The 12477-nt window shown below is 41.5% G+C and overlaps 1 protein-coding gene across 3 annotated transcripts in view; it reads right to left on the bottom strand.

Annotated features, from left to right (window-relative positions):
* ripor2.S (RHO family interacting cell polarization regulator 2 S homeolog) overlaps positions 1–11347 on the bottom strand; it is a 111538-nt gene extending 100191 nt beyond the window's left edge. The window contains exon 1 of one of the 3 annotated variants that reach the window (XM_041567770.1): positions 11021–11347. In XM_041567770.1, coding sequence (XP_041423704.1) covers positions 11021–11096 — 76 coding nt within the window. In that variant the 5' untranslated portion in view covers positions 11097–11347. The remainder of the gene's footprint in view (positions 1–11020) is intronic. The other 2 variants (XM_018269534.2, XM_018269532.2) reach the window with 2 other exon arrangements.
* Between the last annotated feature and the right edge of the window lie 1130 nt (positions 11348–12477).

Here is a 12477-nt window from a genome sequence, read left to right as displayed (position 1 = left end):
CATTTTTGTCTTTGTTCTGGCTCATCCATGTAAGTGGGGCATGATCTGTAATAAGCCTGAACTGTCTGCCCAAGAGATAATATCTCAACGATTCCAGAGCCCATTTTATGGCTAAGCATTCTTTCTCCACAATTGAATAGTTCCTCTCCTGGGAACTAAGTTTTCTACTCAAATAGTTCACTGGGTGCTCCTCCCCATTCACTTCTTGTGACAGTACCGCCCCTAAGCCAACATCCGAGGCATCTGTTTGCAGGATAAATCGCTTTGTGAAATCAGGCGCCACCAAGACTGGATGTGCACAGAGGGCTTCTTTTAACCTAACAAAAGCTTCTTCAGCTTCTGCTGACCAACGTACTATTACAGGAGCTTTTGCTTTAGTAAGGTCAGTTAAAGGACTGGCAATAGTAGCAAAATCAGGTATGAACCTTCTGTAGTAGCTTGTTAAGCCCAGAAAGGTCCTAACTTGTTTCTTAGTGGAAGGTCGTGGCCAGCTCTGAATAGATTCCACCTTTGTGATTTGTAGTTTAACTAGACCCCTTCCTATGGAAAATCCCAAGTATTTGGCTTCCTCAAGCCCAATAGTACATTTTTTTGGATTGGCCGTTAAGCCAGCTTTCCTAACTGAATCTAGAACGGCTTGAACTTTTGGTAGGTGGGATTCCCAATCTGTGCTGTGAATGACTATGTCATCAAGGTAAGCAGCAGCATACCTACCATGTGGCTTTAGGATTCGGTCTATCATTCTTTGAAAAGTTGCAGGGGCCCCATGTAAGCTAAAAGGTAATACTTTATACTGGAACAGCCCCTCGGGGGTGGAAAATGCAGTTTTCTCTTTTGCTTGTTTCGTAAGAGGAACCTGCCAATAACCTTTTGTCAGATCAATAGTTGTGAGGTACCTTGCTTTCCCTAACCGCTCTACCAGCTCATCAACCCTGGGCATGGGATAAGCATCAAATTTAGATACAGCGTTTAACTTGCGATAGTCATTGCAAAATCGAATTTCCCCATTGGGTTTTGGGACAAGGACAATGGGACTGCACCATTCACTTTGGGATTCCTCAACCACATCAAGCTCCAGCATTTTTTTTACCTCCCTATTAAAAACCTCTCTACGAGCTTCTGGTATTCTATATGGTTTGAGATGTACACGTTGCCCCGGATCTGTAACAATGTCATGTTCAATTATTTTAGTTCGCCCGGGCATTGTTGAGAACACATCTTTATTACGGTTCACAAAATCTTTGACTTCACGTTTCTGGGGAGTGGACAGGGTATCGGCTATGTTTACCTCTGGTGCTTTCTCCACTTCAAGAGGAGATTGGGATGCCATTAACACCTCCCTGTCCTTCCACGGCTTTAGCAGGTTAACGTGATATATCTGATCCGGCTTCTGTCTAACAGGTTGTCATATTTTATAATTAACCTCTCCAATTCTCTCCATTACTTCATATGGGCCATGTCAAGTTGCTAGAAACTTATTTTCTACTGTAGGGACTAGAACAAGTACTCTGTCCCCTGGCTGAAATACACGCAATCTAGCATTCCTATTGTATGAGTCTCTTTGAGCTCTCTGGGCTTTTAGCAAATGCTCACGTACAATAGGCATAACGGCCTCAATCCTATCCTGCATCTGAGCCACATGTTCTATAACGCTTCGGAAAGGGGTAGTTTCATGCTCCCAGGTTTCCTTCGCTATATCCAACAACCCTCTGGGGTGCCGGCCATATAATAATTCAAATGGAGAAAACCCTGTTGAAGACTGGGGAACTTCCCTGATTGAGAACATTAAATAAGGCAACAGGAAGTCCCAGTTTTTCCCATCTTTGTCAATTACTCTGCGGAGCATGGTTTTTAGAGTTTTATTGAACCTTTCGACCATCTGACTGAGGGTGGTAAACAGATGTCCTGAGATGTTTCATTTGCACAACTCTTTCATGACCCTAGACATAAATGGTGTCCCTTGGTCAGTTAGGATTTCCAAAGGGATACCCACCCTACTAAACATTAACATTAACTCCTTTGCAATAGTCTTTGCTGATGAATTGCGTAGGGGAATAGCCTCAGGGTATCGTGTGGCATAGTCCACAATAACTAGAATATATAGGTGTCCCCTAGCAGATTTTATAAGTGGGCCGACGAGGTCCATGCCTATCCTATCAAAAGGAACATCAATTATTGGAAGAGGCACAAGGGGGCTTCTATAAACTTTCAGGGGGGCAGTATGCTGGCAATCAGGGCATGAGGAACAATAGTTGCTAATGGAGGCAAATACACCAGGCCAGTAAAACCTCCTTAAAACCCGTTCCTTTGTTTTCTCTACCCCTAAATGTCCTCCTAATACATGACTATGTGTCAGCCTTAGAACAGCATTACGGAACACCTGGGGAACCAGTAACTGTTGGTGTACAACATCATTTCTCTTTTCTACACGATACAGGAGATCATTAGACACTTCAAAATAAGGATATGAAAGTGAGACACCTGGGTTATTCACAACCCCATTTGTCACCTGAACATTATGCCTTAGTTCCACCAAAGTGGGATCCTCCCACTGAGCACTTTTAAAATTAAGAGGACTGACTTCTAGGTCAGCTTATTCCTTATTTGTCTCATCAGAAGTATGGGGCTCAGTATCACTACTTGTGTTATCCCCTTCCAAAGCAGGGAGAGGGGTTGGGGCCTCATCACACTGTACATCAGCAAAGGGAAATATATACTCCAGGTTATCTGTATCCCCCACTGATTCTTGTGATTTACTATTAACAAAAGCCCATAAATCAAGGAAATAAGGGAAATCTCTTCCCAACACAACTTCATGTGCAAGTTGGGGAACCACTCGAATTGGTATTCCACAGACCCACATGGGGTTGCCAGGGTGACTTGCGCAGTAGGATAATCCTGTCTATCCCCATGAACACAGACAACTCCCACACTTTTTGTATGATCAATTTCACACTGGGGTACAAGGGACCGGGTTACTAAGGTTACCATACTCCCGGAATCCAGTAACGCTTGTACCTTTTTCCCATTTACTTTTACAGTACACCATTGTGGTTGCTCAGCATAACAGCATACAGCATCCGCCTCTGCTCTTTTTGAAAGCAAAGAGTAAGGTTTACCCCTGTTACTCATATCACATTGCATAGGTTCAACATTTAAAGGGCAGTCTTTAGACATGTGTCCATACTCAAAACATTTAAAACATTTTACTGTATTATCAGACCACTGTCTATTGTCTTTGCCACCCTGATCTTCATCGCCCCTTAACCTTGGGACAGTCTTAACAGACCTTGTGCGAAATTTGGAGCTGGGGAATCTCTCAGCACTTGGTGGATTAACCAGCTCTCCGGCAGCAACATATCTTTCAACCAAGGGAACAAGCTGGTCAACATCCTGGGGGTCACTATGACTTACCCACCATCGCAATGAAGCTGGTAAAGCCCTCAGGAAACGATCCATCACAAGCGACTCTACCACACGTACAGCGGAGTTGAGGTCAGGCCGCAACCACTTCCGTGCCAGATGTATCAGATCAAACATCTGTCTGGAACATAAATCCACGAGTGTAATCTTTAGGCCCGAACCGCATCTGTCACTCCCAGACGTGCAAGTATTTCCGCCTTCAACTTGCTGTAGTCACTGGCATCTGCTGGCTCCAAATCATGATAGGCCTTTTGTGGTTCTCCACTCAGGAAAGGGGCTAGTAAACTTGCCCATTCACCAGTTGGCCACCCTTCTCGCTCAGCGGTGCGTTCAAAGGCTAGTAGATATGCCTCAACATCGTCAGTAGCCGCCATCTTTTGCAGGTAATGGCTTGCACGTATGAGCTTTTTCCCATGCTGGGTGAATTCAGGGTTTAGACTGACTTTGTCTGACAAGGCCTGTATTTCCTGCTGCACCATTCTGGTAGCCGCATGCTTTTCCTGACAGGCCTTGGCCTGTACCTCTGCCAACTGTCGCACTAGTGTTTCAGTGCTTTCTTGCTGGATTTTGGCAAGAGTAGCAACACTTTCTCCTTGTTGTAGAACCAGCTGCTGCAAAGCAGCAACACTCTGGTAAGCATGTCTGTTTGTTTCTTGCTGCACTGCAGTAGACTGAATGAGAGCTTTTATCACATCCTCCATTTTGGAAACTGCTGTACTTTTACCCTCAGACTTTAGTGTGGTGCCCAATGCATCCTCCACCACGTGTGACAACTAGACCTGTAGGGGATCCTGGGTCAGTGTCTTGGGGCCGCTTTCCACAGTCTTTAGGGTAAAAACAGTCACAGTAGTCGCTCCTCTTAAAGGCAAGTGCCTGCAGTTTATTCTATTACACAGTCTTTAGTAACAAGCACACAAAGAAATCAAAACAAGGAAAAATAAACCCTTGCACCAGAGCGCTGGCTAAACACAGTTGGCAGCCTAACTACAGTTGGGTGGCTTTCCCAACACCAACTTAAAACAAAAGAATCAAAATATAACACAAAACTCTGGTAATCAGTACCTTCCTTGTGCAGTGCAGCTCCTGCTCTCTCTCTCACTCTCAGGTGGGAGGGGTCCCTCCTCCCAAGGTCAGTCAGGTACTTTAGCTGCAGCAATTACCTTGCAGCTTTGGTCTGTATTAATTAATCCATGTTCCAGGGTGTTGTATTATATAACACCCTGGGAGAAACATATCGCCCATCTATAACTAACCCAGCTGCTTTGTTACACTGTCTATAGTGAATTACTGTGCAGATATGCCACAATTTTGCTAATACATCTCCAAGGTCAGTGGTGTAGAGTGCACCGGGCCCCCCCATCCTCCTGCCCACTTCCCAACCCGCCCATGACCTGCCTCCACCCACCCACATCCCTCCCCAACTCTGCCCACTCCACCTGACTTACTTCCCCCTTCCTAGTCGGTAAGAGAGATCAGCTGAGAGTAGGTTTTTTATTCAATTAGCTGTAGAGGAAGCAGACCTCACAGTACAGGTCCCCCCATTCCCCGGGGCCCCCTGCGACTGCGGGTCTGCTTCCTCTATAGTTACTCCACTGTCCAAGGTGCAGCTTTGGGGCTAATAATTCATGCAGCTGTGACAAAGAAACCACACAAACAACTTGTAATTATAATGGTGTGTTACCAATTTATTTGTCCAGAGTGTAAAGAAAAATGAGACAAATAGATATCATGATAGTGCGTCATTGTAGGAACAAGAATAATACTTAAATATTATACAATATGCAGCTACAAACCAGTTCCATGTCTCCCTGTAATGTGCCTAGAGGAGTAATTGTATACATTTACCTAAACAAATGAATATGCACGTGCTTTTTCACCATTTTTCACAGTGTGGAATAGCTACTGGAAAAATGTTTACATTTTTTAATCTTCCTCCCCATATCAATGTCATGCTATTTCCTTATTTAACTATGTGAGCTCTGTATTTCTGAAGCAGAATAAAATGTGTAATGTAACACTGGACTACTTTAAACCCGCCAAGTCTGCTGCATTTAATGACACTGCGTGCACATGCACATCAACCTGGATTCAACAGTACTGCACAAACCCTCCATGGATGCTTAGAGGCAGATTTATTTAAAAAATATATATATATATAAAAAAAATGCGCATGCACATAATGAATGGGCTGTGTCTAGTACCTCCCTCCCAGTGCGGGACAAACTATTGTATTAGGCTGCACCACTAGTGGGGGAGTTTACATGATAGGTGTCCTTTAAATACTGAAAGGTTTCTACAAAATCCATATAAATGTGTCAGTATTATTGAGGAAGTTTAGGCATCAACTTTTTCTTTTTTAAAAATGTGCTCAAGGCCCAGGCCTTGCATTACTTACTTAAGGCGATACTCTGAAACATATAAACACAAAAGAGGACCAGCGCTAAAAAACAGCTTGAGGGTAGACAAAAAGAACAGATTGACTAATATAGTGTAGTATTTTTAACCTTTGCTTAGATAGTTTTAAGGTGACCACACACTCTATAAGGGGAGTGTTCCTTCTCCTTCACCTCTCCGAGGTTTCAGTAATTCTATAGGAATGTGCTTAAAATAGTGTAAAATCGACTTTAACAGTAAAATATATAAATAAATATATGTATTGGCGTTTAAAACAAAGTCCCACGTGGTGTCAAAGTCCAGACAATTCGAAATGCGGTCTGTTGTTTTTTCGCAACGCAGTCTATTTTTTTGCGCACACGGGTGACGTCACAGCCTGACGCGTTTTGTCGGTCAGGCTGTGACGTCACCCATGTGTGCCTTAGGAATACACGCTATGGAAAAACGCAGCGGAAAAAACAACAGACCGCATTGCATTGAAACGTGTCAGGCTGTGATGTCACCCGTGTGCGCCTAAGGACTACATGCTGTGGAAAAACGCTGGCGAAAACAGACCGCATTGCGAATTGTCCGGACTTTCACACCATGGGGACTTTGTTTTATACGCCAATACATTGTGAAAATGTGAGTGCGTTTCTTTTATATATTTTACTATTAAAGAAGATTTTACACTATTTTAAGCGCATTCCTATAGAATTACTGAAACCACGGAGAGAACAAACAGACTCCTCTGTGGAAAGCAACACTATATTTGAAGGTTTATACAAATACTTAATGTTTGTAAGTACCCACCTATAGATTCCCTAAACACCGTTTGGAACATGCCTGCACTGTTTGGGTAAAAGGTGATGGTAATAGCCATAAAGGTGAAGGAGAAGGAACACTACCCATGTTTGGTCTCCTTAAAACTATCTAACCAAAGGTTAAAAATATTACACTATATTAGTCAATCTGTTCATTTTGTCTATCCTCAAGCTGTTTTTTAGCACTGGTCCTCTTTTGTGTTTATATTTTCTGGTTTGTACATCCGAAGGAAAACGGATATTGCAGTAGACCGCAAGATCCTAGATCACCTTTTCTCAAATTTTCCTGACCCTTGGAAACAGTTTAGGGTCCTGTTTGATTCTGTCAGTTACACTGGGCTTGAGGTGGCACGTAGTAAAGCATGCAATGTCTGCTCCTCTCTTTGCCATTACTGGACTGCAGGTATCACTGGTATCAACAAACAACTTGTCTAAATCACCCTCTTGTTTCATGATTTTCATTTAGACTTTTATTATGCTAAGATTACATAAGAAATAATTTGTTAAACTTAGCAATATACATTCTATCATAAATGAGACAGAATGTTAAAAAAGCATTTATGGATGTAGATCATAATGGGCCAACATCATTAAAGTAGACCTCGCATTAGTTAAGTATGGGCCCTCCTACTTGGGGGCTGGGAAAGGATCCATAGAAGTTCCTTGTGTGTAGGGTAGCTGTATACTGTATACCTGAGAAGGACTCCCTTTGGCTTTCTGTGCCCTGGGAAATGCACACGTTGGCCTTCAGAGTCCTGACAAGGACCCTCCTCTCCTTTTGCACCCTAAATAGAGGGCATTTTTCTGTCACTGGGGTTCCCTACTAACTTGTCACACACAGTAATATCTGGGATCTTGCAGCGCCTTGCTTTCACTCTGCTGCTTCTCCCTCACAGCCCTTCCCACTTCATGCCTTCCTTCTTGTCAGCTCACAGGGGTGAGGACTCCTCCCCAAGTTTGAAAGATTTACATTTCAAAACCAGCCAAAGACTATCAAAAACCTAGTCAAAACATAGCCAAAAGCCATTTTAAAAGTAGCCCCAAAATAGCCCAATTTGTACACTGAACAATCAATATGACAACAGCATATAGAACCAGCTAACTATAATTATATTTGTATGGCACATGTGATTATCACATACCAGATGCAGCGGGCTGTACTGTTGTACAGACAGGTTGGGACTGATAGGAACTGTAGCAAATTGAAATAGAAAAGGGAGTTGCTTTCTACACCTTTCTACTCCAATTGCATTCTGGGTATTGTGGTTTCACATTAACCTTGGCTGTAGGCATTTGCTAAATAAAAACTATATTACCCATATAGGAGGACACTAGGGGGAAAAAACTACAAACCTCTGAAAACTAGCCCCAATCTATACCTTGGCTAGTTTGTACTTTGGAAACCCACCTGGGCTTGAAATTAATTGCCCAGTTTGGTAGAAAAACTGCCAACCTGGCAACCCTGCTCCTTCTCCTCCTTGCACAGAAGAGGAAAGACAAATATACACAGCTCCCCTACATGTTTAGAGCAGAAAGGGTCTAAGCAGAACCAAGCAGTGCTGTTCTACCTTTGCCACTGTATTGTGAAGCCCCCTCCTCGTCAAACTACAGTGACGAAAGTAGGTCGCAGCTGCAGAGGTAGATGCAGAAGTAGATGCAGAGGTCATTCCCTGCATCTAGGGAGTATAGACAAACTCTCCCTTACTCACAATTATGCCTCTGGTAAGCTCCCTACTACGAGTTGATGCTCAGTTATTTTCTGATGTTTGTAACTGCACCATAATGTATATTATTATTATTATTACATTCAGGTAACAACAAGGAGTTACTAAAAACTAACATACTGGCAACAAAAAAGTTTTAAATGTTATAAAGTGTTTTGCCAAAATTCGTGTCACACAAAAAATTAGTTGTTGCTGCTTATAAGTGGATATTTTATATAGTGCATATATAGGCTATATAATTCCCCATACAGGGTCAGACTGGTGGGTGCAGGGGCCCCTGGGGCTGCACCCACCAGTCCGCCACCACCACCACACACCCGCCCTCCCCCTCCCTTGCGTAAATTAAACTTACTTTCAGAGCAACAGGGGAGGGGAGATCTCAGTGGCCTGGGAGAGTGCAGGCGGTGCCCACCAGGGCCGTTGCCCACTGGGTTTTTCCCAGCCCAGTCCGACCCTGTCCCCATATCTATGAAAGCTAGATTTAACTATAAGGAGCAGCTACTATCTCCTTGGGTGGTACAGGCCTAAAAAGAACTTTGATAAGTAAAACAGCACAGGAGTTTAGTATATTATTTTAAAACAATATGCCCATAATGCTGGCTTCTCTTACAGTGGCTTGTGAATCTACATCAAGCAATTTACAATAGTAGAGTCAACAATAAGTGGTAAATGGATACTGAAGAAATGGAAGGTAACACTCTCTTGACAATCCCCATGAATAATTTAAAAACTAAAGCTCTTGGGAAGTTTTTATTACAGACATTGCAGTGCATATAGCTGTCCTCACAAGATAAGTCTGTCATGCTTCAGTATCAGTATTAGTTATTCAGTTTTCATATGTGCTTAAACATGCCTCATTCAACCCTCGAGCTTTACATGATACACCTTCCAATCTACATGTTTACTTCTCCAAAATTCTCATTTGGGAACCGAGTTTTATTGAAAGCAACGTAAGTGCGTTTCAACACAGTGATCATTTGTGAAGGCCGAGTGGCAAGTAGAGACATCACCACTGTTTAATATAATGTTTTGTGCCTACAGAGATTCTGTAATTAAGGTCAATACCCAGCACAGGACCTTCTTTGGTGTGTGTCATGCATAGTGGTGGACAAAGTCCATTAGCTGAACAAGAAAACATTGCACAACAAAATTATTATTATCTTTACATCTGTGCTACAGGGGAGCTTACAATCTAAGGTTCCTATAGCATTTGCGCACATTATCGTTCATTTTAACAGGAGCCAAGTAACCTTTCTATATATTTTTTTGTAGGAGGAAACTCACATATGTATAGGGATAGCTACAAGACAGCCATGCTCTCTGTGATTATCTCTCACTACAGAATCTAGACATCCAGACACCAGTGATTGTGTTAATCATTCATAAAGCTAGAGAGGTCTTTTACAAAGACCCGTGGCAGAAGTAAAAGGGCACTAAGGGGTGCAAGAACACAGATATTACAATTATTTATACCTACTTTAACAAGTTCAAGTTACATTACAAATGAACCTTAGTGGAACATTGGAATAAGTGAAGATAACTTTCCAGAAACAGGAATATGGAAATGCATCATACCTCCCAACATTCAAAAAATATTAAGATGGAAAGTCTGAACACATTTCTGCCATTAGCAAAATGTTGCTAATGAAGGTGAAATTGCCCTTTAAGTTCTCCCAAGAGACATGATTATCTTAAATAGTTACAATTGTATCTTTGCTTATCTTAAAGTGTTACAAATGTATCTAAGTACAGCTGCTGAGCATTCTACGCTCTCTGTCAAAAAGCTTTTTATTTTAATTAAGTTTCAGAAACTTTGTTTCTTTTTCTGGCATCAGTGCAGAGGATCATAGAGAAACTCTGGACAAAATCGGGACTGTCCAGAAAATGGGACAGTATGATGCATATAAAAACACTTTTCTTAATAAACAGCTATTATCCAGAAGGCTATGGCCACACAGGCTGTTGGCTCAGCCCAAATACTGACCTCAGCTTCAGCTTCGCTGTGTGTTACTGCACATAGGCTGATTGGATTTAAATCAATAGGACAGGGGGACTGAGCAGATCTGCTTCTTTTCAAAATGCATCAGTTAATAGTGCTGATCCAGCAGAATTCTGCACTGAAATCTGTTTCTCAAAAGAGAAAACAGATTTTTCCTTATCTAATTTTGAAATTTGACATGGGGCTAGACATATTGTCAGTTTCCCAGCTGCCCGCAGTCATGTAATTTGTGCTCTGATAAACTTCAGTCACTCTTTACTGCTGTACTGCAAGTTGGAGTGATATCACCTCCCCCCCCCCCCAGCAGCCTAATGGGAAGGTAAGCAGATAACAGCTCCCTAACACAAGATAACGCCCTGGTAGATCTAAGAACAGCACTCAATAGTAAAATCCAGGTCCCATCTGCCAGCCTGCCAGAAAGCAGTTCCATCCTAAAGTGCTGGCTCTTTCTAAAAGCACATGACCAGGCAAAATGACCTGAGATGGCTGCCTACACACCAACATTACAACTAAAAAAATACATTTGCTGGTTCAGGAATGACATTTTATATTGTAGAATGAATTATTTGCAGTGTAAACAGTGTAATTTAGAAATAAAAACAACATCATAAAAATCATGACAGAATCCCTTTAACAGCAAGCTTAACACTTGGAAGTGGGTCAGAGTGTATACTTACTGTTAAAGTGCATGTGGCTCGCTCTGTTTCTCCAAAGTCGATTCCGGATCCATTGTATTCGAGAAGTAACTTCCATGGCCTTTCAAAATATCCACTACTAATACCAAATTAGAAAAGGAACTGCCATCTGTTGTGTTGTATTTATACAAACATATATCCTGCCGAAATTAAACGTTCCTTGTCTGCTATGTTTCAAAGCTCTTTAGATGACACACACACACTGGTATCTGCAACAACTTGGACAGCCAGTCTTCAGGTGCCTTGATCTGGAGACAGATGTTTTATGCATGAGAGAGCATAATTTCTTCCATCAAGGCTTCATCATGATTAGGTCTCATACTGAAGACTGAAATGAAGGTTAAAAGTAAGATCAATTAAGGTGGAGTCTCTAAGGACAAATAATATCAATGCTGATATTTATTAAGCCGAAGTATAAGTATACAGTGGGATTAATTCAGTTCTTATACGGGGATATTGTCCAAAGCACTGTAGTATTCAGCAACATTATTTATTTATGCTAATTAATATTGAAAGAACCAGCCTTTCAGACAGAGCAGGATGTATGTAATAGGTGTCTGCCATAGCAGAAAAGTAGAACTGGGTGGAACTCTCCTTTAGTGAGTGTTATTTAAATGTGTTTCAGCTTTATTTACAAGGCTAAATGTTTCGTCTGAATTATACATGTGAATTATGTGAATTATATGTGAAAATGTTCAGGAACATTTAATATTTAGAAAACGTCATGAAACTACCAGTTGCAACATTTAGATTTTTTGTGTCATATTAACACATCTAACAGGGGTGTAATAAGACTTCTTTGTGCACTTCAACAAATATTGTTTAGGGTTCCTCCACCCCATGACTACCAAATCTACCGTGTTTCATTTAGCTTATTCCTCTGAATTTTGGGTACAAAGTTGTTTGCAATTTCAGGAAAATTTCAGGAAAAGACATGGGCAATACAACCATCTGTGAATAAATATGTACTGCGCAAACTTTATAAATGACCACCACTATCTTCAGAGGGAAAACAATCCTATGTTTAAATGATTTAGCAGGCTTAAAGGGGCTGTTCACCTTCCAAACACTTTTTTCAGTTCGGTTGTTTTCAGATTGTTCCCCAGAAATAAAGACCTTTTTCAATTACTTTCCATTATTTATTTTTTACTGTTTTTTCCAAAATCTAAGTTTAAAGTTTAATGTTCCTGTCTGGCAGTTTAGTAATTCAGGCGCACGCTGAACTGTTACAATTTTGCAACATTTAATTTGATACATTTCTCAGCAGCATCTCTGGAATATTAGCAACTATTGTATCAATTCTAACAGCTGCCTGTAATGAAACCCAAAGATTCTGCTCAGCAGGGACAAAGATAAGAAATGTATCAACTAAATGTATCAATTTAGAACAGTTAACACGGTCTGCGACCCCCCCTCCCAGAGTTGCTTCAGAAGGTGAA

The sequence above is a fragment of the Xenopus laevis genome, chromosome 6S, assembly GCF_017654675.1.
Source record: "Xenopus laevis strain J_2021 chromosome 6S, Xenopus_laevis_v10.1, whole genome shotgun sequence".
Classification (NCBI taxonomy): Eukaryota; Metazoa; Chordata; class Amphibia; order Anura; family Pipidae; genus Xenopus; species Xenopus laevis.
Note: the sequence above shows the minus strand (reverse complement) of the source record. Positions and strands in the feature narration are given on the sequence as shown.